The sequence below is a fragment of the Symphalangus syndactylus genome, chromosome 4 (assembly GCF_028878055.3).
Source record: "Symphalangus syndactylus isolate Jambi chromosome 4, NHGRI_mSymSyn1-v2.1_pri, whole genome shotgun sequence".
NCBI lineage: Eukaryota > Metazoa > Chordata > Mammalia > Primates > Hylobatidae > Symphalangus > Symphalangus syndactylus.
In genome coordinates, this window is record NC_072426.2 from 43,123,070 (window position 1) to 43,149,407 (window position 26,338).

The 26,338-nt window shown below is 43.4% G+C and overlaps 1 protein-coding gene across 11 annotated transcripts in view; it reads left to right on the forward strand.

Annotated features, from left to right (window-relative positions):
- The first annotated feature begins 281 nt into the window (after positions 1-281).
- Positions 282-26,338, forward strand: part of CCAR1 (cell division cycle and apoptosis regulator 1) — a 74,677-nt gene continuing 48,620 nt past the window's right edge. For 2 of the 11 annotated variants that reach the window (XM_055274511.2, XM_063637150.1), the window contains exons 1-6: positions 337-603; positions 1,772-1,893; positions 17,377-17,549; positions 18,338-18,382; positions 21,146-21,178; positions 22,857-23,050. In XM_055274511.2, coding sequence (XP_055130486.1) covers positions 1,821-1,893; positions 17,377-17,549; positions 18,338-18,382; positions 21,146-21,178; positions 22,857-23,050 — 518 coding nt within the window. In that variant the 5' untranslated portion in view covers positions 337-603; positions 1,772-1,820. Of the gene's footprint in view, positions 1,172-1,771; positions 1,894-17,376; positions 17,550-18,337; positions 18,383-21,145; positions 21,179-22,856; positions 23,051-26,338 lie in introns of all 11 variants that reach the window. The other 9 variants (XM_055274510.2, XM_063637151.1, XM_063637147.1 and 6 more) reach the window with 8 other exon arrangements.

The following is a 26,338-nucleotide window of genomic DNA, read 5'->3' on the forward strand; positions in this document are numbered from 1 at the left end:
GACACAGGGTGGAGAACATCACACCCCGGGGCCTGTCGTGGGGTGGGGGGAGGGGGGAGGGATACCATTAGGAGAGATACTTAATGTAAATGACGACTTAACGGGTGCAGCACACCAACATGGCACGTGTATACATATGTAACAAACCTGCACGTTGTGCACATGTACTCTATAACTTAAAGTATAACAACAAAAAAAAAGAATGTTACAGGGTATATCCTTTCTCCCAATGGCACTAGGTAAAAAAAAAAGGTTAAACATAAAATGGCGGCGGGCTGGATCGGATCACGTGACCGCCATTTCTTTCCTTCCCACCCAAAGGAAAGCCCTTCCTTCAGAGCAAGCGCAAGACATATCGCCCTGCTCATTGTTAAGCGAGGCCAAGGCAACCCTTAGGCGCGCTCTATTTCCCACTTCGTAGCGAAACGGCCAGGCGTATCGAGCGGTGAGGGAAGCGCGCACGCAGAACGTCAGCCAGTAAGCGCCGTTCCTCCGGGAGATGTGGAGGAGGGGAGCGGCGTGGAGGAAGAGGGGGAAGTTGGCGCATGCGCCTGGGGCTGACGGGTTTGAAATGGCTTCGATGTTAGCCGGGACCCGACTCAGGTGAAGGTCTGGTCCCCCTAGTTGGAGCGGTGGGCGGCCACGCCGGGTCTCTTAACATCCTGTTGGATCTGTGGAAGGGCCAGGAACGATCTTTTGGGTAGCCCGGCGGCCCCGGGCGGCGACGGTGGGGCTCTTGTGGGACTGGGACGGGAGGGACGCGGTCCCTTTTGTGCGGGTCGGAGCAGGCCCGGCGCGGCCAGCCCCTCCCCCACCACTTGGCTCCTCAGGTGCCCCCAGCGCCCCTCAGCCTCGGCATGGCGACGCTGCCGTCCGCCGCCCCATTGCTCCCGAGCCGCTGCGGTTTTACTGTCCTGGCCCCCCGGCCCGGGACATCGTGGCGGCTCCCGGCGGCGTGGGTCTTGGGGAATAGAGGCTTTCTCCGTGCGTGGTAAACGAGCCCAGGGCTCTTGGGATCCATCGAGTGTCGTGGGGCGGTGGGTTCCGCCTTCCGTCGCCGGCGGCCGGCACGGAGCTGGGACTGGAAGAAGATGGACGGCCGGGCTCTGGCCCTTGAGGGTCGCGGCGGCCGAGGAGGGGGTGCGCGGGCGGAGAATCTTCGCCTTTTCTGGTTTGTCTTTGGGGGAGGGGTTTTCCCAGTAGTTCTTTAAGGGACATTCATTAACTCAACGGCCTTTTCCCTCGAGGTCGGGGATGGAAAAGAAGCCCCCTAGGTTCCTTCTCTACTCTGGAAAGCAGAGATGTTGTTATTTAAATGATATCCTTAAATACCTGTGATGGGGGTCTTGTCCCAATATCCGTTGTTGGTTTTAACCTTATCCTGGCCTCACTCCCGAACCCATTGCCGGAAGAAACACGCAGGCTATATTTCCTATGAATATAAAGTTGTGAACTTTTTGTTAACAATTGGGTGGATACAGCAGATGGTCTTCCGTTTAAATGTGACAATTTGTAGTCCCAGAAAGGAGTGCTTTTTGTGAGTCTCCCCCTAATGTTATCTTGTAAAATAGGGCACTTTTGGTGATCTACTTGATGTAAAATGTTTTTGCTGCATTTTGGATGTTCATTTGCCCTTTTTCTACTTACAGTTGTTTCTGCTGAAATCTGCGAAGACGTCTTTGACACATTAAACATTTCTTTCTATTATAATATCCTTTTGTGATATCCGTAGCTTGGTTGGACTTTAAAATGTGGATCCTTTTCTTGATAGATCGATGCTATAGAAGACAAACAAGGGAAGGTTTTTTTCCTTTTGCATCATGGCTCAGTTTGGAGGACAGAAGAATCCACCATGGGCTACTCAGTTTACAGCCACTGCGGTATCACAGCCAGGTCAGGCTTCTAAATACATGTGCTGTAATTGTTTGTGTGGAACCTGTTAAAACTACGTGAATTAGGGCCGGGGTGGTGGCTCACGCCTGTTATCCTAGCACTTTGGGAAGCAGAGGAGGTGGAGCACGAGGTCAGGAGTTCGCAACCAGCCTGGCCAACATGGTGAAACCCCGTCTCTACTAAAAATACTAAAATTAGCCGGGCCTAGTGGCACGCGCCTGTAATCCTAGCTACTCAGGAGGCTGAGGCAGGAGAATCCCTTGAACCCAGTAGGTGGAGGTTGCAGTTAGCCGAGATCACGCCACTGCACTCCAGCCTGGGCGACAGAGTGATACTTTGTCTCAAAGAAACAAAACAACACAACATGAATTAGGCTGTTCTGATATTCTGATATTGTAAAGTGTTTGCAAATTGTGAATTCATTAACTTTCTCTGTGAAGCTCCTTTAAAAATCCATAGATCAACTAACAAAAAAGCTGTTTTACATAGCAGTTTGGATAGTTTTGTAGTTTTTTTTTTTCCAAACATTTATTTATTTTTATTTATTTATTTATTTATTTTGAGACGGAGTCTTGCTCTGTCGCCCAGACTGGAGTGTAGTGGCGCAATCTCGGTTCACTGCAAGCTCCGCCTCCCGGGTTCACGCCATTCTCCTGCCTCAGCCTCCCGAGTAGCTGGGACTACAGGCGCCCGCCACCATGCCCGGCTAATTTTTTTTTTTTTTTGTATTTTTAGTAGAGACGGGGTTTCACCGTGTTAGCCAGGAGGCTCTCGGTCTCCTGACCTCGTGATCCGCCCGCCTCGGCCTCCCAAAGTGCTGGGATTACAGGCGTGAGCCACCGCGCCCAGCAGTTTTGTAGTTTTTTAATACCTTAGATTAACTTTTAATTGATTTAATTCTCTTAGAGGTTAGCCACTCATTCATTATAGAGCATACTGTATTTGGCATGTTGTCAGTATTCATGAGTTATATTTAAAAGTAAATGGGCCAGGCACGGTGACTCATGCCTGTAATCCCAGCACTTTGGGGGCTGAGGGGGGCGGATCACAAGGTCAGGAGATCGAGACCATCCTGGCTAACATGGTGAAACCCCGTCTCTACTAAAAATACAAAAAATTAGTCGGGCATGGTGGCGGGCACCTGTAGTCCCAGTTACTCGGGATGCTGAGGCAGGAGAATGGCGTGAACCCAGGAGGTGAAGCTTGCAGGGAGCTGAGATCATGCCACTGCACTTCAGCCCGGGTGACAGAGCAAGACTCCATCTCAAAAAGAAAAAAAAAAAAAGTAAATGTAGGCTGGGCGCGGTGGTTCACACCTGTAATCCCAGCACTTTGGGAGGCTGAGGTGGGTGGATCACCTGAAGTCAGGAGTTCAAGACCAGCCTGACCAACATGGAGAAACCCTATCTCTACTAAAAATACAAAACTGGCTGGGCATGGTGGTGCATGCCTGTAATCCTAGCTACTTGGGAGGCTGAGGCAGGAGAATTGCTTGGACATGGGAGGCGGTGGTTATGGTGAGCCAAGATCGCACCACTGCACTCCAGCCTGGGCAACAAGAGTAAAACTCCGTCTCAGAAAAAAAAAAGTATATTTAGGCTAGGTGAAGTGTCTCATGCCTGTAATCCCAGCATTTTGGGAGGCCAAGGTGGGCAGTTCACCTGAGGTCAGGAGTTCGGAGACCAGTCTGGCCGACATGGTGAAATCCTATGTCTACCTAAAAAAATACAAAAATTAGCTTGGCATGTTGGCGCATGCCTGTAATCCCAGCTACTCAGGAGGCTGAGGCAGGAGAATTGCTTGAACCGGGGAGGCAGAGGTTGAGTGAGCCGATATCGCAACGCTACACTCCAGTCTGGGTGATAAAGGGAGACTCTCTCCAAAAAAATTGAGGCGGAGGTCTCACTTTGTTACCCAGGTAGGTCTTGAACTTTTGGGCTCATGCGATCCTCCCATCTTGGCCTCCTAAAGTGCTGGGATTACAGGTGTGAACCACCAGGACTAGGCAGTTGTTTGAATTTAAAGTTGAAAAACTACATTCAAAAAAAAAATTACTTGGACCTGCTGTTACGTACCTGTGGTTCTAGCTGTTCAGGGAGGTTGAGGTAGAAGGATTGCTTGAGCCAGGGAGGTCAAGGTTGCAGTGAGCCATGATGGTCCCATTGCACTCCAGTCTGAGTGAGACCTGGTCTCAAAAAAGGTAAAGACAAAGAAAGAAAACCAACTCTAAAGAATTTAGTTACTAGACAAAGGAAAAAGATAGTTGTAAAAGCTGCTGGGCGCAGTGGCTCACGCCTGTAATCCCAGCACTTTGGGAGGCCAAGGCGGGCAGATCACCTGAGGTTGGGAGTTCAAGACCAGCCTGACAAACATGGAGAAACCCCGTCTCTACTAAAAATACAAAATTAGCCTGGCGTGGTGGCACGTGTCTGTAATCCCAACTACTCGGGATCCTGCAGCAGGAAAATTTCTTGAACCTGGCGGAGGTTGCGGTGAGCTCAGATGCTCAGATTGCACCATTGCGCTCTAGCCTGGGCAACAAGAGAGAAACTCCGTCTTAAAAAAAAAAAAAAAGATAGTCGTAAAAGCAGTAAAAGAATATTTACGTTTTCAAAATAAAGTCAACAAAGCCTGGTGCGGTGGCTCACTGTAATCCCAGCGCTTTGGGAGGTGGAGGTGGGCATATCACTGAGGTCAGGAGTTCAAGACCAGCTTGGCCAACACAGTGAAACCTCCTCTCTACTAAAAATACAAAAATTAGACGGGCGTGGCAGAGGTTGCAGTGAGCCGAGATGGCGCCACTGTACTCCAGCCTGAGCAACAGAGTGAGACTCCAGCTCAAAAAAATAAATAAAAATGAAGTTAACAAAATGCCATTTTCAAAGTAAATGGAAAATGTTACTGAAGCTTTAAATTCTTCCCAATCTTTTTAGGAAGAATTTTTTCTTTTGGTCATTTTTTGATTTATTTGTTGACTCTTAAAAGCTTTAACTCCTGTAGATTCAGAATTTTTTGCTTGAATGAAACCAGTTATGTTTAGGGATTTCAAATAAGTTTCCCAAGAATTCTACAGAATGAGATTTTGATTTGTCTTTTAATTTGAATGTATTTTTATTTATTTTATATCTCTTACTCTTTGCTGCATTTTATTTGCTTAAAATATTGTTTTTTAATTCGAGGTCAATTTCGGAGACACTGTGATCTTCTAACTTCAGTGTTCTAAAATTTGATGGAAATGATTATATCTTGGTGACCTTTCTCCTTAAAGACATGGAGGCCTGGCACAGTGGCTCATGTATGTAATCCCAGCACCTTGGGAGGCTGAGGCAGGAGGATCAGTTGCATCCAGGAGTCCAAGACCAGCCTGGGCAATATACCGAAACCCCATCTGCAGAAACTCAAAAATTAGCCAGGTGTGGTAGAGCACGCCTGTAGTCCCAGCTATTGGGGAGGCTGAGGCATGAAGATTGCTTAAACCTTGGGAGGTCTAGGCTACAGTGAGCTGTGATAGTTCTGCCATATTCCAGCCTGGGTGACAGAGTGAGACCCTGTCCCAAAAAAAAAAAAAAAGAAATGGGTACTTACTTCAGGGTTTTAATTTTTTCTTTTTCTTTTTTTTTTTGAGATTGCGTCTCGCTCTGTTGCCCAGGCTGGAGTGCAGTGGCGTGATCTTGGCTCACTGCAAGCTCCGCCTCCCGGGTTCAAGCGATTCTCGTGCCTCAGCCTCCCAAGTAGCTGGGACTATAGGCATGTGCCACCATGCCCGGCTAATTTTTTATATTTTTGGTAGAGCCTGGGTTTCACCCTGTTAGCCAAGATGGTCTTGATTTCCTGACCCCATGATCCGACACCTTGGCCTCCCAAAGTACTGGGATTACAGGAGTGAGCCACCACGCCTGGCAATTTTCTGTATTTTTAGTAGAGACCGGGTTTCACCATGTTAGCCAGGATGGTCTCGATCTCCTGACGTCATGATCCGCCCGCCTCGGCCTCCCAAAGTGCTGGGATTACAGGCGTGAGCCACTGCGCCTGGCTCTTGACATTCTTAAACCTTTGTATCCTAATCCACAGTGCTTACCATAGATCCTCACTTTCCTAAGGAAGCTTTTCTCCTCCCATCTCTGGCTTGGTAGTGATACTCTATCTTTAGTATTATTATTTTCAGTTCTAACTGCTTGCTTTTATTTGTTTTTCTTTCTTAGTTACTATATGTGATAATTCTTATTTTTCCTCCAGCTCCAGTGCATCCATCAGATGTGATATTCCTAAAACATAGTTTCTGTCAAAATCACAGAATTTTGGCTGGGCGTGGTGGCTCACGCCTGTAATCCCAGCACTTTGGGAGGCCATGGCAGGCAGATCATGAGGTCAGGAGTCCGAGACCAGGTTGGCCAACATGGTGAAACCCCGTCTCTACTAAAAATACAAAAATTAGCCGGACACGGTGGTGTGCATCTGTAATCCCAGCTATTCAGGAGGCTGAGGCAGGAGAATCACTTGAACCTGGAGGTGGAGGTTGCAGTGAGCCCAGATTGCGCCATTGTACTGCAGCCTGGGCGATGAGCAAGACTCCCTCTCAAAAAAAAAACAACAAAAACCAAAAATCACAGAATTTTTTTCAAAGCTGGATCAGGCCTAAACTAGATTTTTTTTTTTTTTTTGACAGTCTTTTTTTTTTTGAGACGGAGTCTCGCTCTGTCGCCCAGGCTGGAGTGCAGTGGCGCAATCTCGGCTCACTGCAAGCTCCGCCTCCCGGGTTCACGCCATTCTCCTGCCTCAGCCTCTCCGAGTAGCTGAGACTACAGGCGCCCGCCACCATGCCCGGCTAATTTTTTGTATTTTTAGTAGAGACGGAGTTTCACCGTGGTCTCGATCTCCTGACCTCGTGATCCGCCCGCCTCGGCCTCCCAAAGTGCTGGGATTACAAGTGTGAGCCACCGCGCCCGGCCTGACAGAGTCTTGCTCTGTCACCCAGGCTGGAGTGCAGTGGCACGATCTGGGCTCACTGCAATCTCCGCCTCCTGGGTTCAAGTGATTCTTGTGCCTCAGCCTTTGGGACTGTAGCTGGGACTACGGGCGTGTGCCACCACTCCTGGCTAATTTTGTGGGTTTTATTTTTAGTAAAGATGGGGTTTTGCCATCTTGCCCCGGCTGGTGTTGAATTCCTGAGCTCAGACAATCTGCCCATCGTGGCCTCCCAAAGCTAAGCTAGATTCTATCCCAACTTAATTCTCCAAGAGATGAGGAAATTGAGGCCAAGGACGGTGAAAAAAATTTGTTTAGGTCTCACAGGAGGTCATAGCAGAGTCAGTGTTAGGACCTCAGAATTGTGGTTCATTTTATCTTCTATTTCTTCATTTTCTCATTCATTTGCAAAAGTATCTTCAAGGCGTTTTAGAATACAGTTCAGATTCTAGGATGGTATTCAAGGTCTTATTTTTCTGGCCCTATTTTTCATTTTTCTCACCCCTTGAAATATATTCTTAATATTTACCGTATTTTTCCATATCCTACCTGAAGTGCTTTGATATGTCTTCAGTGACAGCCGTTCTAGGGACCAGAGCTTTTAGTTTTGAAAATTTCTGTTGTGTAAAGAGACATTGAGAGAAATGGCCAGTGACTCACCAGTCAGTGACCAGTCAATCAAATCTTTAAGTAGCCCTTAGATCAATTACCTTATTTTATTTTTTTGAACATGGAGTCTCGCTCTGTCTGCTCAGGCTGGAGTCTGTCTCACTCTGCTTAGGCTGGAGTTCAGTGGCGTGATCTCAGCTCACTGTAACTTCCGCCTCCAGGGTTCAAGCAATTCTCCTGCCTCAGCCTCCTGAATATCTGGGGCTATAGACTTGCTACCATACCTGGCTAATTTTTGTATATTTAGTAGAGACAGGGTTTCACCATGTTGTCCAGGCTGCTCTCAAACTCCTGACCTCAGGTGATCTATCCGCCTTGGCCTCCCAAAATGCTGGGATTACAGGTGTGAGCCACTGTGCCTGGCCTTAGATCAATTATTGGTTGTAGAGGTACCTTCAGTATATTTGATGAAAAATATTTACATGTGTATCTGTATTTAAACTATTAAAATATTGAGGTGGATTTACCAGATTCAGACCTATTGTCGCCCATTTCATATATTATTTAAACATCCATTTCATTTTTTGATTTTTTTTTTTAATCTTTTTAGCTAAGGGAGAAAGACATCCAAAAATAATCCTGGAGGTTTTTTTTTTGGTTGTTTTTGTTTGTTTTTTGAGACAGGGTCTCACTTTGTTGCCCAGGCTGGTCTCAAATTTCTGCCTTCAAAGGATCACTCAGCCTATGAATGGTGTGTTCAACTGCCTAAGGGGATTGGCCAACAGTTACTTGAATTGTAGTAAGAAGAGGCTATTGCCAGGAGCACTAGTCATCACTTCCAAAGGACTTCTCTCTTGAGAGGGGAAGAGCTGTCATCTGTTAGGACATTATAGAGGCTATAAGAATCTTATATAACAATAAGGCTTTTCCTTTTCCTTATAGAATAGCACTGGCCAGGCTGGGCGTGAGTGGCTCTTGCCTGTAATCCCAGCACTTTGAGAGGCCAGACAGGTGGATCGCCTGAGGTCAGGAGTTTGAGACCCATCCGGCCAACCTGGTGAAACCCTGTCTCTACTAAAAATACAAAAATAAGCTGGGCATGGTGGTGGGCGCCTGTAATCCCAGCTACTCGGGAGGCTGAGGCAGGAGAATCACTTTAACCCGGGAGACAGGTTGCAGTGAGCCGAGATTGCGCCATTGCACTCCAACCTGGGCGATACAGCTGGACTCCATTCCAAAAGAAAAAAAAAGCCCTGTCCAATAAGTAGAACTTTCTGTGGTAATGAGCATGTGCTATATCTGCATTGTATACTATGATACCCACTATGTGTGACTATTAAGCCCCTGAAATATACTTAGTGTGACTGAGGAACTGAATTTGTAATTTTACGTTGTTATTAATTTTTTTTTTTTTGAGACGGAGTCTCGCTCTGTCACCCAGGCTGGAGTGCAGTGGCGCAATCTCGGCTCACTGCAAGCTCCGCCTCCCGGGTTCACGCCATTCTCCTGCCTCAGCCTCTCCGAGTAGCTGGGACTACAGGCGCCCGCCACCGCGCCCGGCTAATTTTTTGTATTTTTAGTAGAGACAGGGTTTCACCGTGGTCTCGATCTCCTGACCTCGTGATCTGCCCGCCTCGGCCTCCCAAAGTGCTGGGATTACAAGCGTGAGCCACCGCGCCCGGCCGTTGTTATTAATTTAAATGAAATAGCCACATGTGTTTGGTGGGTAGTGAGTTGGACAGTACAGTTATATAAGATCATAACACTTGTTTTTTGTTTTTTGTTTTTTTTTTTTTTGAGACGGAGTCTCACTCTGTCGCCCAGGCTGGAGTGCAGTGGTGCAATCTCGGCTCACTGCAAGCTCTGCCTCCTGGGTTCACGCCATTCTCCTGCCTCAGCCTCTCCGAGTAGCTGGGACTACAGGCGCCCGCCACTATGCCCGGCTAATTTTTTGTATTTTTTTTTAGTAGAGACAGGGTTTCACCGTGGTCTTGATCTCCTGACCTTGTGATCCGCCCGCTTCGGCCTCCCAAAGTGCTGGGATTACAAGCATGAGCCACCGCGCCCGGCCAGATCATAACACTTGTAATAGGTTATATTTAAAATATTATTTTGTAGCCAGGCGTGGTGACTTACTCTTTTTTGTTTTATTTATTTATTTATTTTTTTTGAGACGGAGTCTTGCTCTGTCGCCCATGCTGGAGTGCAGTGGCGAGATCTCGGCTCACTGCAAGCTCCGCCTCCTGGGTTCGTGCCATTCTCCTGCCTCAGCCTCCTGAGTAGCTGGGACTACAGGCGCCTGTCACCACGCCCGGCTAATTTTTTGTATTTTTAGTAGAGTCAGGGTTTCACTGTGTTAGCTAGGATGGTCTCGATCTCCTGACCTCGTGATCTACCCGCCTCAGCCTTCTAAAGTGCTGGGATTACAGGCGTTAGCCACCGCGCCCAGCTTGTGGTGACTTACTCTTGTAATCCCAGCTCTGAGAGGGTCGCTTGATTCCAGGAGTTTAAGACCAATGTGGTGGCACATGCCAGTAGTCCCTCAGGAGGCTGGGTCAGGAGGATTGAGCAAAACTCCGTCTAAAAAAAAAAAAAAACAAAAACATTTCTTGGGTCAGTTTGAAATTTTGAATTTTATTTTATTTTATTTTATTTTTTTATTATTATTATACTTTAAGTTTTACGGTACATGTGCACAATGTGCAGGTTTGTTACATATGTATCCATGTGCCATGTTGGTGTGCTGCACGTATTAACTCGTCATTTAGCATTAGGTATATCTCCTAATGCTGTCCCTCACCCCTCCTCCCACCTTGAATTTTAAAGTCTTTAAAAATTTCTTTTTTAGAGTGGGTTCTTGCTATGTTGCCTAGGCTGGATTTGAACCCTTAGATGGAAGCAGTCCTTCTGCTTTAGGCTCCTGTGTGCACCAACATGTTCCGCAAGGTTTTGAATTTTATTCATTATTTCAGAAAGATGACTCACCTTTTTTTTTTTTTAATCGAGATGGAGTTTTGCTCTTGTCGCCCAGGCTGGAGTGCAGTGGTACAATCTCGGCTCACTGCAACCTCCACCTCCCGTGTTCAAGCGATTCTTCTGCCTCAGCCTCCTGAGTAGCTGGGATTACAGGCACGCGTGCCACCACACCCGGCTAATTTTTGTATTTTTAGTAGAGACGGGGTTTCACCATGTTGGTCAGGCTGGTCACAAACTCCTAACCCCCCTTGATCCACCCGTGTCACCTTCCCTAAGTGCTGGGATTACAGGGGTGAGCCGCTGCGCCCAGCCCCTCTTTTGTGTTTTAGTGATACCTTGTGGTCAATAAATAATTATGTTAATAATATAACATGACTATTTTAGTCATATGAAACTGATTGTAGTTTTTAAAAAAGAGTATTTACTTATTTATTTATTTATTTATTTTTTGAGATGGAGTCTGACTCTGTTGCCCAGACTGGAGTGCAATGGCAGGGTCTCGGCTCACTGTAACCTCCACCTCTTGGGTTCAAGTGATTCTCCTGCCTCAGCCTGCTGAGTGGCTGGGACTATAGGCACGTGCCACCACGCCCCACTAATTTTTGTATTTTTAGTAGAGACAGGGTTTCACCATTTTGGCCAGGATGGTTTCGATCTCTTCACCTTGTGATCTGCCCGCCTCAGCCTCCCAAAGTGCTGGGATTACAGGCGTGAGCCACTGTGCCTGGCCAAAAAAGAATATATTTTTATCCTTAAAGGTGGTTTCAGAAAACTTAACCCTTAATTTTTTTAATTTAATTTTTTGAGACAGGGCCTCACTCTGTCACACAGGCCGGAGTACAGTGGTGCAGTCACGCTCGCTGTAGCGTTGATATCCTGGGCTCAGGTGATCCACCCACCTCAGCCTCCTGGGTAGCTGGGACTACAGGTTTGCGTCAACATGTACTACCAAATTTTTTATATTTTTTGTAGAGACAGGGTTTTGCCTTGTTGCCCAGGCTGCCCTCAAATTCCTGGGCTCAAGCAGTCTGCTCACTGTGCCCTCCCAAATTGCTGGGATTACCAATATAAGCCACTGTGCCTGGCCTAAATTTTATTTAGTAGGTAGCCTGTGGTCATTTTGGTCTTATTTCATTTAGTTATTTGTGATATAAATACATAGTGATAACTATCTATTGTGATTGTGGTATGGGACCTTTGACAATCATATTGAAGTAAAAGTGAAGGATCAAAGTGCTTCAATATGTATAATTGGAAAAGATCTTCAAATGACACATGTTTGGCTATTTATGTGTGTGAGGGAGATTAAATCAGAGATTAATACTTTTGTACTTTGCAGATTACAGAATTACTTGCAGAATGTTGATTCTAATAATTCACATTGAGTGCAGAATGCACATATAAAAATATTCAAGGATAGCTTCTCAAATGTCCACAAAGGGGAGCATTAATAAATGTTTAATGAAATACACTTCATTGAAATTAAAGTCTCAAGTATAAGTGATTTAGAAAAGAACTGTTATATATTTATAAAAGATAAAATCACATTCACAAAATTTGATTTCACAAAATTTGAATAAGTACCTAGTGGTGTGAAGCAACTATTCTACTGCAGTGTAAATTATCTTCCCGTCAATTTTTCCTAGCAGTCGAAATCTTCATTACTTGTTAAATTGGCTTGTTTCTTTTTTTTTTTTTTTTTTGTAGAATCTTGCTCTGTCATCCAGGCTGGAGTGCAGTGGCACAATCTCGGCTTACTGCAACCTCTACCTGCTGGTTCAAACAAGTGCCTCAGCCTCCGAAGAAGCTGGGATTACAGGCATGGGCCATCATGCCTGGCTAATTTTTGTATTTCGAGTAGAGATGGGGTTTCGCCATGTTTGCCAGGCTGGTCTCGAACTCCTGGCCTCAAGCAATTCACCCACCTTGGCCTCCCAAAGTGCTGGGATTACAGGCGTGAGCCGCAGTACCTAGCTGAAATTGTCTTGTTTCTAACTCATTACATGGACTGTCAGGTGTAGAAAAGAGAAGTGTGGGTATTGGATGTCATCTTACCTACTTGGTGCTGGACTGTTGTATGCTGCCAGAATACAGAACACCCGAAAAAATTAAAAGAAAAAATAGACATTCCGCGATTTTGGCTCTCAGCACTTCTGCTGTGGCAACTGTCAATACTTCCCAGGGTTGTAGGAGTTGGTACCAGCAGAGTGAAACAGCAAATCTAAGGCTGTGGTTCAGGTGGATGAAAGTGATGTTATGATACTTATACTTGAATCACTGATTTTAAAATGTCAAATGCAGAACATGCCGATTTTAATTTATTAACATGCCAATTTAGATTATTAGAATTTAAAGTACTAATACTTTTTCATAGGGTCTTGTTCCTATTTACATGATAATTTTTTTTCTATTACCAGAACAGTTTTTGTTTGTTTGTTTGTTTGTTTGAGACAGTGTCTTGCTCTGTCACCCAGGCTGTAGTGCAGTGGCGCCATCTCAGCTCACTGCAACCTCCACCTCCCTAGTTCAGGCTGTTCTCTTGCCTCAGCCTCCCGAGTAGCTGGTACTACAGGTGTGCACCACCATGCCCAGCTAACTTTTGTATTTTAATAGAGATGGGGTTTCACCATGTTGGCCAGGCTGGTCTCAAACTCCTGTCCTCAGATGATCTGCCCGCCTCAACCTCCCAGAGTGCCAGGATTACAGGTGTGAGCCACCATGCCCGGCCAGAACAGTTGTTCTTAACCTTTCTAGGGTCTATATATAATCCTTTTGAAAATCAGATGACAGCTATGGATTTATTTTCCATTTTGCATACAGTTTCAGGAAATTATCCCACCTTTTAGAACCTATGCCCTATCCAGGCATGGTGGCATGTGACTGTAGTCCCAGTTGCTAGGGATGCTGAGGCGAGAGGATTGCTTGAACCCAGGAGTTCAAGGCTGCAGTGAGCTAAGATTGCACCACTGTATTCCAGCCTGGGTAACAGTGTGACTACATCTCTGAAAAAATAATAATAGAACCTGTGTCCTACATTTTGATGCACTATTTTTTCTGTATTCTCATTGTGGTTAACCTCATTTTGAATTAATATTGGTGGTAAGATATTCCCCATGTCTATTTAAATTCATTCTGTTGGTCCTTGTTTTTATCCTTTCTCCCTACCTATAACATCTGACTTTGACTTATCTTAAAAATAGTTAAAAGAGAAAATAGGCCAGGCACAGTGGCTCATATCTATAATCCCAGCACTTTGGGAGGCCAAGGTGGATGGATTGCCTGAGCTCAGGAATTCGACACCAGCCTGGGCAACATAGTGGGACCCTGTCTCTACAGAAACTATCAAAAATTAGTCAGGCATGGTGGAATGTGCCTGTAGTCCTAGCTACTCTGGAGGCTGAGGGAGGAGGATCACCTGAGTTCGGAAGGTTGAGGTTGCAGTGAGCCAAGATTCTGCCACTGCACTTGAGCCTGCGTGACAGAGTGAGACCCTGTCTCAAAAAAAGAAAAAAGAGAAAATGAAAAACTTGGTGTTGTAATGATTAGCACTGTGTATTTAGGACATTTGTAAAGTTTTCTTTTCACTGTAGATTCTTCTCTTTCTTTAAATTTTAAAAATCTGGTTTTGGCCTGAAATCCCAGCACTTTGGGAGGCACAGGCAGAAGGATCACTTGAGTCCAGGACACTTGAGACCAGCCTGGGCAATATAGCAAGACCCCATCTCTTATAATAAGAATTTTTAAAATTTATTTTATTTTTTATTTTTGTTGAGATCAAGTCCCGCTTTGTCACTCAGGCTAGAGTGCAGTGGCGCGACCTTGGCTTACTATACCTTCCGGATCAAGTGATTCTCCTGCCTTAGCCTCCCAAATAGCTGGGATGACAGGCTCACGCCACCACACCTGGCTAATTTTTATATTTTTGGTAGAGACAAGATTTCACCATGTTGGCCGTGCCGGTCTTAAACTCCTGACCTCAGGTGATCTACCCCGCTCAGCCTCCCAAAGTGCTGGGATTACAGGCGTGAGCTACCGCGCTGAGGTTTTTTTAAAAACATTTTTTAAAATTATTGTTTTTGCAGAGGATAATTTTGAATTTTTAAAAATTCTAAACATGATTCCTGGGATTTTGTTTCTTTCTTATTTTGTTATTTTTTGTTTTATTTTAAATGAAATTAGACTTTTTAAATAGTTGATGATAAACTTCAAACTTTGAATGAATTTTTGTGATGTTCAAGAGTAGGGTACCTTCCTTTGGTCGGTTCATTAAAGCTCTTTATTCTGTTTTTATAAAGCACAAATTGTTCTTTCTATAGAGTTAATAACTAATAGTTATAAGGCAGCATTTTTTTCAGATTGTTTTCAAATACAAGCGAGATAGTTTGGGGAAGGGAGTGTTCCATGAGCAAATACTGGTTTTTATGGCCTCTTGGTTTTTCCCCACTAGATACCATTGAGAAAATTGGGCTGATGCCTGTAATCCTAATACTTTGGGAGCCTAAGGAAGGAGGATCGCTTGAACCCAGGAGTTCAAGACCAGCCTGGGCAACATTAATGAGATTCCATTTCCTTTTTTTTTCTTCTTTTTTTTTTTGACACAGAGTCTGACTGTGTCACCCAGGCTAGAGTGCAGTGGTACGATCTTGGCTCACTGCAACCTCTGCCCCCCCGGGTTCAAGCGATTCTTGTGCCTCAGCCTCCTGAGGTATAATTCAGTTTAATTCAACTGAATTACGTAACGCAGTTACGTAAAGCATAAATGCATTTAATTCCTGCGTTTAATTCAGTTTCCTGAACTTAGCCTTAGATCCCATTTTGTTCAAAATTTATTGCCCCAGGGAGCTAGTGGTCATTTTTCTAGGAGATGCATTTTTAGGAAGTACAGTGCTAGACCTTAATTTTTACCTAAAGTTTCTGCATTTAATGGAATTGGGTAAAAGCATCAAGTAAAACCTTTATCACATTCTCCTCAGTGTATAGCTATCTCTGAGCATACATTAAACATTTAAGTACCAAAGTCTATCATTTTGAGCCCCTCTCCCCAATTATTTGGTCTTAGCAAATTATCATTTTAAGTTGTTACATGGTGAAATGTTTTTTAATTTCTCAGTACAGTAGTGTACACTAACTAAAACCTCTTTGTGGCCAGTTGTGGTGGCTCACACCTGTAATCCCAGTACTTTGGGATCCCAAAGCAGGTGGATTGCTTGAGCCTAGGAGTTTGAGACCAGCCTGGGAAACATAAGGTGATCCCTTCTCTACCAAAAATTTAAAAATTAGCAGGATGTGATGGCTTGCGCCTGTAGTCCCACCTACTTGGAAAGCTGAGGTGGGAGAATCACTTGAACCTGGGGAGGTCGAGGCTTCCATGAGCTGTGATCGCACAACTGCACTTCAGCCTTAGTGACAAAGTGAGACTCTGTCTCAAAAACACAAACCTTTTTTGTGCTTATTGAGAGATAGAGTTTTACTCCGTGAAAATCCCTCATAGGATTATGGTTCACTGCAGCCTGGAATGTCTGGGCTCAAGTGATCCTCTCATCTCAGCATCCTGAGTAGAATGATCCTCCTATCTCAGCCTCCTGAGTAGGTGGGACTACAGCTATCTGCCTCCATGTGTGGCTCATTTTTTTTAATCTTTGTAGAGATGAGATCTCACTTTGTTGCCCAGGTTGGTCTCAAACTCCTGGGCCCAAGTGATCTTCCCACTTCAGCCTCCCAAAGGGTCGGAATTACAGACATGAGCCGCCTCATCCAGCCTACATTTTTTTCTTCAAAGACTAGACAAGCATTGTAATCAGAAGGGGAAAAGAGTAGAACAAGGAGTTCAGTCAGTAACTGAACAACCAGTTTAGATAACTCATTACCTTTGGACCAGGCTTTTTGTGCTTAAGTGTTGTTTTTGTCTGTTTTTTTTTTTTTTTTTTTTTTTGAGATGGAGTGTCACTCTGTTGTCCAGGCTGGAGTGCAGTGGTGATCTCAGCTCACTGCAACCTCTGGCTTCCAGGTTTAAATGATTCTCCTGCCTTAGCCTCCTGAGTAGCTGGTACTACAGGCGTGTGCCACCATGCCCAGTTAATTTTTGTATTTTTAGTAGAGACGGGGTTTCACTGTTTTGGCCAGGCTGGTCTCGAACTCCTGACCTCAGGTGATCCTCCCGCCTCGGTTTCCCAGAGTCCTGGGATTGCAAGCATAAGCCACCACCCCCAGCCAGTTTTAGTCTTTTTTAAAATTAGAAATTTTTCTTGACATGTAAAAATCCTATGTATTTATGGTATACATACACAATTACTTAATACCAAAGTTTTATAGATATATATAAAGTCTTGATGTGTATATATGTCATGGAATGGCTAAATCAAGCTATTTAACGTGCATTACTTCACATACTTATCATCTTTTGTGGTGAGAAGACTTAAAAGTCTGCTGTCTTCTCAATGTTTACATATATGTTGTATTGTTATTAACTGTAGTCAGCGTGATGTACAATGGGTATCTTGAACATTCCTCCTAACTGAAACCTTTGACCAGTGTCTGCCCAATCCTGCCCTGGGCCCCACAGCCTCTTTTAGCCACCATTTTACTCTGTTTCTTAGTTTGACTTTCTTACACTCCACACATGAGATCATACAATACTCTTCTTTCTGTGCCTGGCTTATTTCACTTAACATAATGTCTTTCAAGGTTCATATGTGGTGCAAATTACAGGATATTCTTCTTAAGGCTGAATAGTATTCACTTGTGGATATATACCACATTTTCTTTATCCAGTTGTTCATTGATGGACACTTAGGTTGATTCCATATCTTGACTATTGTGAATAGTGCTGGAGTGAACATGGAGGTTCAGGTATCTCTTCTATGTACTGTTTTCATATTTTTTATATTCTTCATAATCTTGATTTTTATTTTTTCCTTTTTTATTTCATTTTAGCTGCACTGGGTGTTCAACAGCCATCACTCCTTGGAGCATCTCCTACCATTTACACACAGCAAACTGCATTGGCGGCAGCAGGCCTTACCACACAAACTCCAGCAAACTATCAGTTAACACAAACCGCTGCATTGCAGCAACAAGCCGCAGCTGCAGCAGCTGCATTACAACAGGTAAATCTTTATATGTCTTATTATTTGATGTAGAAAACTTTATGAAATCTGGGTAGCTAGCATTGCTACCTTCATTTTGTAGGTAGTGAAGAATTAGGTGTTTTTATTATGCTGATTTCTTTTTCTGGTGATGAATATTATATCTGACCAGCATATATATGGAAGAATAGTTGGGCCAGGCATGGTGGTTCATGCCTGTAATGCCAGCATTTTAGGAGGCTGAGGTGGGAGGATCGTCTGAGCCCGGGAATTTGAGACCAGCCTGGGCAACATGGTGAGACAGCGTCTGCAGAAAATACGAGAATTAGCCAGTGTGTTGAAGGATGCTTGTGGCCCCAGCTGCTTGGGAGGTTGAGGTGGGAGGATTGCTTGAGCATTGGGAGGTTGAGGCTGCAGTGAACTGAGATTGCACCACTGCACTCTGGGAGGCAGAGCAAAACCCTGTGTCCAAAAAAAAAAAAAAGTAGTTGAATAGTCAAAATTTTTAAGTCTTTAAATTGGGCAGTTCTTATACCTTAATTACGTGAATAAAATTTACTTCTTTTTGGATCCCGGAGTATAAGTAATCACAGCTTGATTTACTTTAGGTGAAGTTTCACTGTTCCAGAAAATTTATCTTTATTATTTTTATTTTTATTTTTTTGGTTTTTTCTTTGAATCAATGCCATGCCAGAACAGAAAGTTTATGTTTAGTGTAATTGTATGTATTTCTATATATATCACTTTCTGAGAATGAATAAATTTAGTGTCTGTATTTTTCTTTGAAAAATTGTTTTTTAATCTTTCAGCAATATTCACAACCTCAGCAGGCCCTGTATAGTGTGCAACAACAGGTTAGTTTATATTTTCCGTGTTAAAAACTGATTTTAAAATAGCCATTTGCTCCAAAGTTCAATTGATAGAGAGTTTTATTTCTATCAGCTACCTTAACATGTGATACAAATTTTTTGGGAGGGGCTGGAGTAAATCAGGTAGGAAAAAAGGAAAGTCTCCAAGGGTGAGGGAGATAGGAGGGTGGTCCTAACAACCCAAATCCTTAGCCAGTCTTTGTCACATGTTTCTAAGAAAGTATGAGGAGGCTGGGCGCGGTGGCTCACGCCTGTAATCCCAGCACATAGGGAGGCCGAGGCGGGCGGATCACTTGAGGTCGGGAGTTTGAGACCAGCCTGACCAACATGGAGAAACCCCGTCTCTACTAAAAATACAAAATTTGCCGGGTGGCGCAGGCCTGTAATCCCAGCTACGTGGGAGGCTGAGACAGGGAGGCTGAGGCAGGAGAATCGCTTGAACTCAGGAGGCAGAGGTTAGGGTGAGCCGAGATCGCACCATTGTACTCCAGCCTGGGCAACAAGAGCGAAACTCTGTCTCAAAAAAAAAAATATATATATATATATATATGCAGAGAATAATCTGGAAAGAACCACCCTTTGGACTGTTATGCTCCTGTCTGGAACCTTTGGGCCAGCTCTGCTGAACTAGACCACATGCGAAAACGAAAGCTCTTTTTGCTTCTTGAAGCCTAAACCTTATATAGGCTTTCAGCCTTTTTTTTTTTTCTTTTTTCTTTTTAAAAATTTTTGTTACATTAACTAACACCTACTACAGCCTTTATTTCTTTAAAGGAGTAGGACTCCTAGCCCCCTTCTTATTAATCAAATTGTGTATGGAAATAAAAATATTAAAATAGAACTGTTCAAAATGGGAGAAAGCCGGCAAGGCACAGTGGTTCACGCCTATAATTCAAGCACTTTGGGAGGCCAAGGCGGGCGGATCACTTGAGGTCAGGAGTTTGATACCAACTTGGCCAACATGGTAAAACCCTGCCTCTACTAAAAATAGAAAAATTAGCTGGGCCTGGTGGTGCACACCTGTAAAAAATTAAAATGAAATGTGGGAGAAAGCCTCCCTTTATAGTTCACACTTGTATTCCCTAGGCACGTTTCACACTTGTATTCCCTAGGCACGTTTGAACAATATGGAAACTCCTGATTTAGACTAAAAGCAAGTTTCATTGGCCCCTTTTCCTTAGACACATTCTCTAGGAACTGTCAAGGAAAGAGAGTTTGCCTTGCTGAAATACAGATATGCTTTAGCCTAAGCATGTCCCTGGAAAGGATCTGGTCTCATTCTTTTTTGAGACTGAGTTTCCTTTTTGTTGCCTAGGCTAGAGTGCAATGGCACGATCTTGGCTCGCTGCAACCTCTGCCTCCCAGATTCAAGTGATTCTCCTGCCTCAGCTTCCTGAGTAGCTCGGGTTACAGGTGCATGCCACCAGTCCCGTCTAATTTTTTCTATTTTTAGTAGAGACGGGGTTTCACCATGTTGGCCAAGCTGGTCTCGAACTCCTGACTTTGTGATCCACCCGCCTTGGCCTCTCAAAGTGCTGGGATTACAGGCGTGAGGCACTGCGCCCAGCCTCATTCTTTTTTTTTATGGCTGCAGAGGCTTCTAAATTCATAACTTCTTTGTCCCTAGATCCATGGCCCAGTTTAATCCTCGACTTAAGCCCCTTGAGGCTTCAAAAGCATTGCATTTTCCCAGAAGACCTCAGTATTTCACTAGTAGTTGCTTTAAACTTCTTAAAAACTGACAAGAGATTGGTCTCAAATCAGATGTCTTGTTTTCAGAGTACCTTCCAAATTATTTTAGTGCTCTTATGAAATACATTATTAAAGATGATAATGAGTGAGGCTGAACCTTGCAAAAATTGCAATACTCATTCTGCCTTTAAAAAATGGCACTACTCAACTGTTCTTAACTTAACAGAAAAATAGTATTTTGATATGATCTAATCTCTAATACATGGTGACACCAGGTAAACTGAGTGTTTTGAATTACAACCTCATACAGATGATTTTACCTTAGCCTAAGTCAAGTTTATATTTCAGAATTTTAAAATTTCTCCTTTCATACTAATTCCTTTTACTTTCTGGTAATAGTACACTTTGCTATTACAGAAAAACCATACATCAGAGTATGTGGTCCTTCATGGTCTCTGTGCCTATGGCAAATTGTCCATCAACAGTGCTTCTCATTTAGGGATATATCTATGAATTGGATCGATGACCAGTGATATTTTTTGATACAAGTAGCATACTGATGATATTGAGTCATTTCTGTAGCATGGTAATCTTTGCTTTTAGAGATTTGTGGTGTTTTACTATGGATGCTATTCCTGGGAAATAATAACAATAACAAATCAGGTTCTGTATTTTTATTAATAAAAGTAGTTAAGTGCCTATCATTGAATGAGTTACTTATATATGAGGTCTGCAGTTTTTAGAAATAGTTGTAGGAAACTTTATACCTAGTTATCTCTGTTACTTTTCACATTTTTCTTAAATTAAGATAACTGGGCTGGGTGCAGTGGCTCATGTCTGCAATCCTGTCACTTTGGGAGGCCAAGGCAAGAGGATTGCTTGAGCTCAGGAGTTCAAGACTACCCTGGGCAACATAGTGAGACCTCGTTTCTGTTTAAATACATAAATAAAAATAAATAGAATAACTTTTATAGGAATTATTTCTTTTGTAAAGCATCTATGAAGCAACAGTTCTGATTGACCTTTTTCTGTGTGTGTTTATTTTTCTATTTTCAGTTACAGCAACCCCAGCAAACCCTCTTAACACAGGTTAGTTGGTGTTACTTTATTTGTTTTGGATGTCTGAACAGTAGACTAAAGCTGTATTCCTATTCTACTTTTTCTTTCAGGATTTAGTTACTTGTTAGATTCACCTAATAATTTAGGAATATAATGCTAAATAAAGGTAGAAGTATGCTAGTTTATCTTTGATGGTTTCTCGTTGTAGGTTCAGCTGTGATACAGTTTGAATAAATATGAGGTTTTATTTATTTATTTATTTATTTTGAGGCAGAGTCTCCTCTGTTGCCCAGGCTGGAGTGCAATGGCGCAATCTTGGCTCACTGCAACCTCTGCCTCCTGAGTTCAAGCGATTCTCCTCTCTCAGCCTCCCGAGTAGCTGGGATTACAGGCGCCTGCCACCATGCCTGGCTAATTTTTGTATTTTTAGTAGAGATGGGGTTTTACCATGCTAGCCAAGCTGATCTCGCCTCAGGTCCTGACCTTAGGTGATCTACCCGCCTTGGCCTCCCAAAGTGCTGGGATTGCAGGTGTGAGCCACCATGCCCGGCTGAGGTTTTATTTTAAACTTAATACTGATTTTTCGTTGATACTGATTTTTGTAGTCTTTTTCTTTTGGAAGATTTCTGCACGTTTTTTCCTCTTTAGCAGGGAAAGTTATTGTGTGACATTATCTGCTTAATTTTTTAGCAACATTAAAAAGTTTTGGACTTTTCATATGTAGTGCTACCTTAGGCTTTGCAGACTATTTATTATGTCTTTCACATACTCTTTTTCTATTTTTACAACCTTTTGAAAGTGTAAAAAGCGTTCTTAGCTTATAAACTACGTAAAAAGAGCATATAGGCTGTCTTTGGCCCATGGGTCATAGTTTGCTGATCACTGGTTAGTACATAGAGTGAAATACTATGCAGCTGTTAAAGCAAAACCTCTCTGTGTACTGATATGGAATGATATTCCAGATAATCTGAGGTAGAAGTAAAGGTGCAGTCTAGTATGTATTATATGCTTCCATTTATCTATATGCATATTTGAATAAAACATCTCTAGGAGGCTTTACACTAATAATTAGGACAGTGATTGCTTCATGTTTAGGAAACTGCATAGCTGAGGAGCAGGGATAGGAGAGAAGCTTTTCACAGTATAACCTTTTGTACCATATTTTTAGTCTTGAATCTCTTACTTGTCTTTTAAAAATATACTTGAATTGAGAAATCAAGCTGTTTTTATTAAAGAACTACAGTTGGTTAACATGTAACTCATAACTCCTATTTTCAATAATCAACAGTAGAATTTCCAAATTAAGTAGAAAAACGATAGAAGTTCTTTTGTTCAAATGCTATTTCCCTAAGTGTACCCATAACACATTACTAGTATCTTAAGATATTAAAGAAATTTCATGAGAAAATAGTTTTGTGGTCAAAGTTTAAGAAATGCTGAGTTCCTTTACTATATTTAGGACTTTCCTAAGCCTTTATTATGCTAGTATGGATATTGTATTAGTAAGAAAACTCATCTAAGGGATCTTGATGAAATAGGCTAAAAATAATTTATAGTTTAATTTTAGACCTGACTCTCAAGATATACATGTATATCTTCTAACATAATATGAAATTTTTAACATTCTGGGTTAGTTTTAAGTAGTCACATTCAGTTTTTAGATGATTTCAAATCATTACCTTAATTTGATGTTGATTTTGTTTTATAGCCAGCTGTTGCACTGCCTACAAGCCTTAGCCTGTCTACTCCTCAGCCAACAGCACAAATAACTGTATCATATCCAACACCAAGGTCCAGTCAACAGCAGACCCAGCCTCAGAAGCAGCGTGTTTTCACAGGGGTGGTTACAAAACTACATGATACATTTGGATTTGTGGATGAAGATGTATTCTTTCAGCTTAGGTAAACGTAATGAGGTCTTGTCACATGGCTTCTTGCATTTACCACAAAACACCTGTTTAGTTGTGGCAGAAATTATATGTAGCCCAGGCTGGACACAGTCGTGCAGTCTCAAGTCAACTCACCGCAGCCTCTGCCTCCTAGATTCAAGCAATTCTCTTGCCTCAGCCTTCAGAGTAGCTAGGATGACAGGCGTGCACCCCCACACTCGGCTAATTTTTGTATCTTTATTAGAGAATGGGAGTTCACCATGTCGGTCAGATTGGTCTTTAAACTCCTGACCTTAAGTGATCCACCCGCCTCAGCTTCCCAAAGCGCTGGGATTACAGGCGTGAGACACTGCGCCTGGCCAGTGTAGCTATGATTTTCTTTTCTTTTTTATTTGAGACAGAGCCTCACTCGGTTGCCACGGCTGGAGTGCAGTGGCGTGATCTCGGCTCATCACAACCTCCGCCTCCTGGGTTCAAGTGATTCTCCTGCCTCAGCCTCCTGAGTAGCTGGGACAACAGGCATGCGCCAGCACGCCTGGCTCATTTTTGTATTTTTAGTATGAGACAGAGTGTCACCATGTTGGGCAGGCTGGTCTTGATAGGATAATCATGCCCTTACTCTTCTTTTTTTCTTTCTTTTTTTTTTGAGATAGCGCCTCACTCTGTCACTCAGGCTGGAGTGCAGTGGTTCGATCTCAGCTCACGGCAACCTCCGCTTCCCAGGTTCAAGCAATTCTCATGCCTCAGCCACCATGCTTGGCTAATTTTTGTATTTTTAGTAGAGACGGGGTTTCACTGTATTGGCCAGGCTGGTCTCGAACTCCTGACCTCATGATCCACCTGCCTCAGCCTCCCAGGAAGTGCTGGGATTACAGGTGTGAACCACCGTGTCTGTAATTTTCTATTTTTATTTTTTTCTGAGGAAACTCAAGTGTGGAATTTTGTTTCTTTTTCTTTCCTACTTTCTTTTCTTTTTCCTTTTTTCAGTCTCATTCTGTCACCCAGGCTACAGTGCAGTGGTTGATCTCAGCTCACTGCAACCTCCACCTCAGCCTCCCAAGTAGCAGGGACAACAGACGTGTGCCACCACACCCGGCTAATTTTTGTATTATTTATTTATTTATTTACTTTGAGACAGAGTCTCGTTCTGTCACCCAGGCTGGAGTGCAGTGGCGCGATCTCAGTTCACTGCAGCCTCTGCCTCCCAAGTTCAAGTAATTCCCTGCCTCAGACTCCTAAGTAGCTAGGATTATAGGCACCTGCCGCCACACCTGGGTAATTTTTGTATTTTTAGTAGAGATGAGGTTTACCGTCTTGGCTAGGCTGGTTTTGAACTCCTGACCTCGTCATCCACCTGCCTCGGCCTCCTAAAGTGCTGGGATTACAGGCGTGAGCCACTATACCTGGCCAGTTTTTGTATTTTTTAGTAGAGACAGGGTTTCACCATGTTGGCCAGACTGGTCTCGAACTCCTGACCTCAGGTGATCTGCACACCTCAGCCCCGCAAAGTGCTGGGATTATAGACGTGAGCCACTGCGCCTGGCCAGTTTAGCTATAATGTTGTATTTTTTCCCGAAGAAAGGCGGTTCTAACAGTGTTCCTAGGTAAACATAACTGAGTGGGGTGTTGAAATCTAATTTTGAAATCTAATCTTCCATTTGACGTGTCTAATGACATAGCATAGATTTTAAAATTGTTTTTTAGCCAAGTGCAGTGGCTTGTCCTTGTAATCTCAGTTTCTTGGGAGTCCAAAGTAGGTGGATGGCTTGAGGCTAAGAGTTGCAGACCAGCCTGGGCAACATCATGTCGAGATCCCATCTCTTAAGACGCAAAAATATTAACATTGAAAAAGTTAATAGGGGCCGGGCGCGGTGGCTCACGCTTGTAATCCCAGCACTTTGGGAGGCCGAGGCGGGCGGATCACGAGGTCAGGAGATCGAGACCATGGTGAAACCCCGTCTCTACTAAAAATACAAAAAAAAAATTAGCCGGGCGTGGTGGCGGGCGCCTGTAGTCCCAGCTACTCGGAGAGGCTGAGGCAGGAGAATGGCGTGAACCCGGGAGTCAGAGCTTGCAGTGAGCCGAGATCGCGCCACTGCACTCCAGCCTGGGCGACAGAGCGAGACTCTGTCTCAAAAAAAAAAAAAAAAAAAAAAAAGAAAAAGTTAATAGGATCAAATGATTGATGGACTGACTTTCAAAATAATTATTTTTATTTTCTAAAAATTCCTTTTCCATATTTAAATTAGTACTTTTATAGCTTTTTAGTGTTTGTAGGAAATACTGTACAACATTTTTCTGTAAAAGGGATTCCTGTTTTTTATCCTTTTTGCATTTCTTTCATCATTTGAAAGCGCAAAGCAAATCTTAGTCTTGGGTTATAAAAGTAAAAAATGAAGCAAGAGAGATAATATTAGGGAAATATGGGGTGGTAAATTATTAATTTCACTTTAAACTCATGTTTATATTATTATAAGGGTGAAACACCCATTTTAAAATGAGTCTAGGAGGTATATCTACTTAACTCTTTTTTTTTTTTTCTTTTTCTTTGAGACACGGTCTTGCTTTATCACCCAGGCTGGAGTGCAGTGTTGCAATCATAGTGAACTGCAAAATTGAACACTTGGACCCAGCTACCTCATGTAGCTGGGCCATCAGGCGTGTACCACCACTTCTGGCTCTTTTATTTAATTAATTAATTTATTTTATTTTATTTTTTTTGAGACAGAGTTTCTTGTTGCCCAGGCTAGAGTGCAGTGGTGCAATCTCGGCTCACTGCAACCTCCGCCTTCTGGTTTCAAGTGATTCTCCTGCCTCAGCCTCCCAAGTAGCTAGGATTACGGGCGCCTGCCACCACACCCGGCTAATTATTTTGTATTTTAATAGAGACGGGGTTTCACCATGTTGGTCAGGCTGGTCTCGAACTGCTGACCTTGTGATCCACCTGTCTCAGCCTCCCAAAGTCCTGGGATTACAGGCGTGAGCCACCACGCCCGGCTCTTTTTATTTTATTTTTTGAGATGAGGTCTCACTCTTTTTCCCAGGCTAGGGTCCAGAAGTACAGTCATAGCTCACTGCAGCCTCAAATTCCCGGGTTCAAGGGATCCTCCTGCTTCAGCCTCTGAAGTAGCTGGGACTCTAGGCCCATGCTACCATGCCCAGCTTTTTTTTTTTTTTTTGAGACCAAGTTTTGCTCTTGTTGCCCAGGTTGGAGTGCAATGGCATGATCTCGGCTCACTGTAACCTCTGCCTCCCGGGTTCAAACGATTCTCTTGCCTCAGCCTCCTGAGTAGCTGGGATT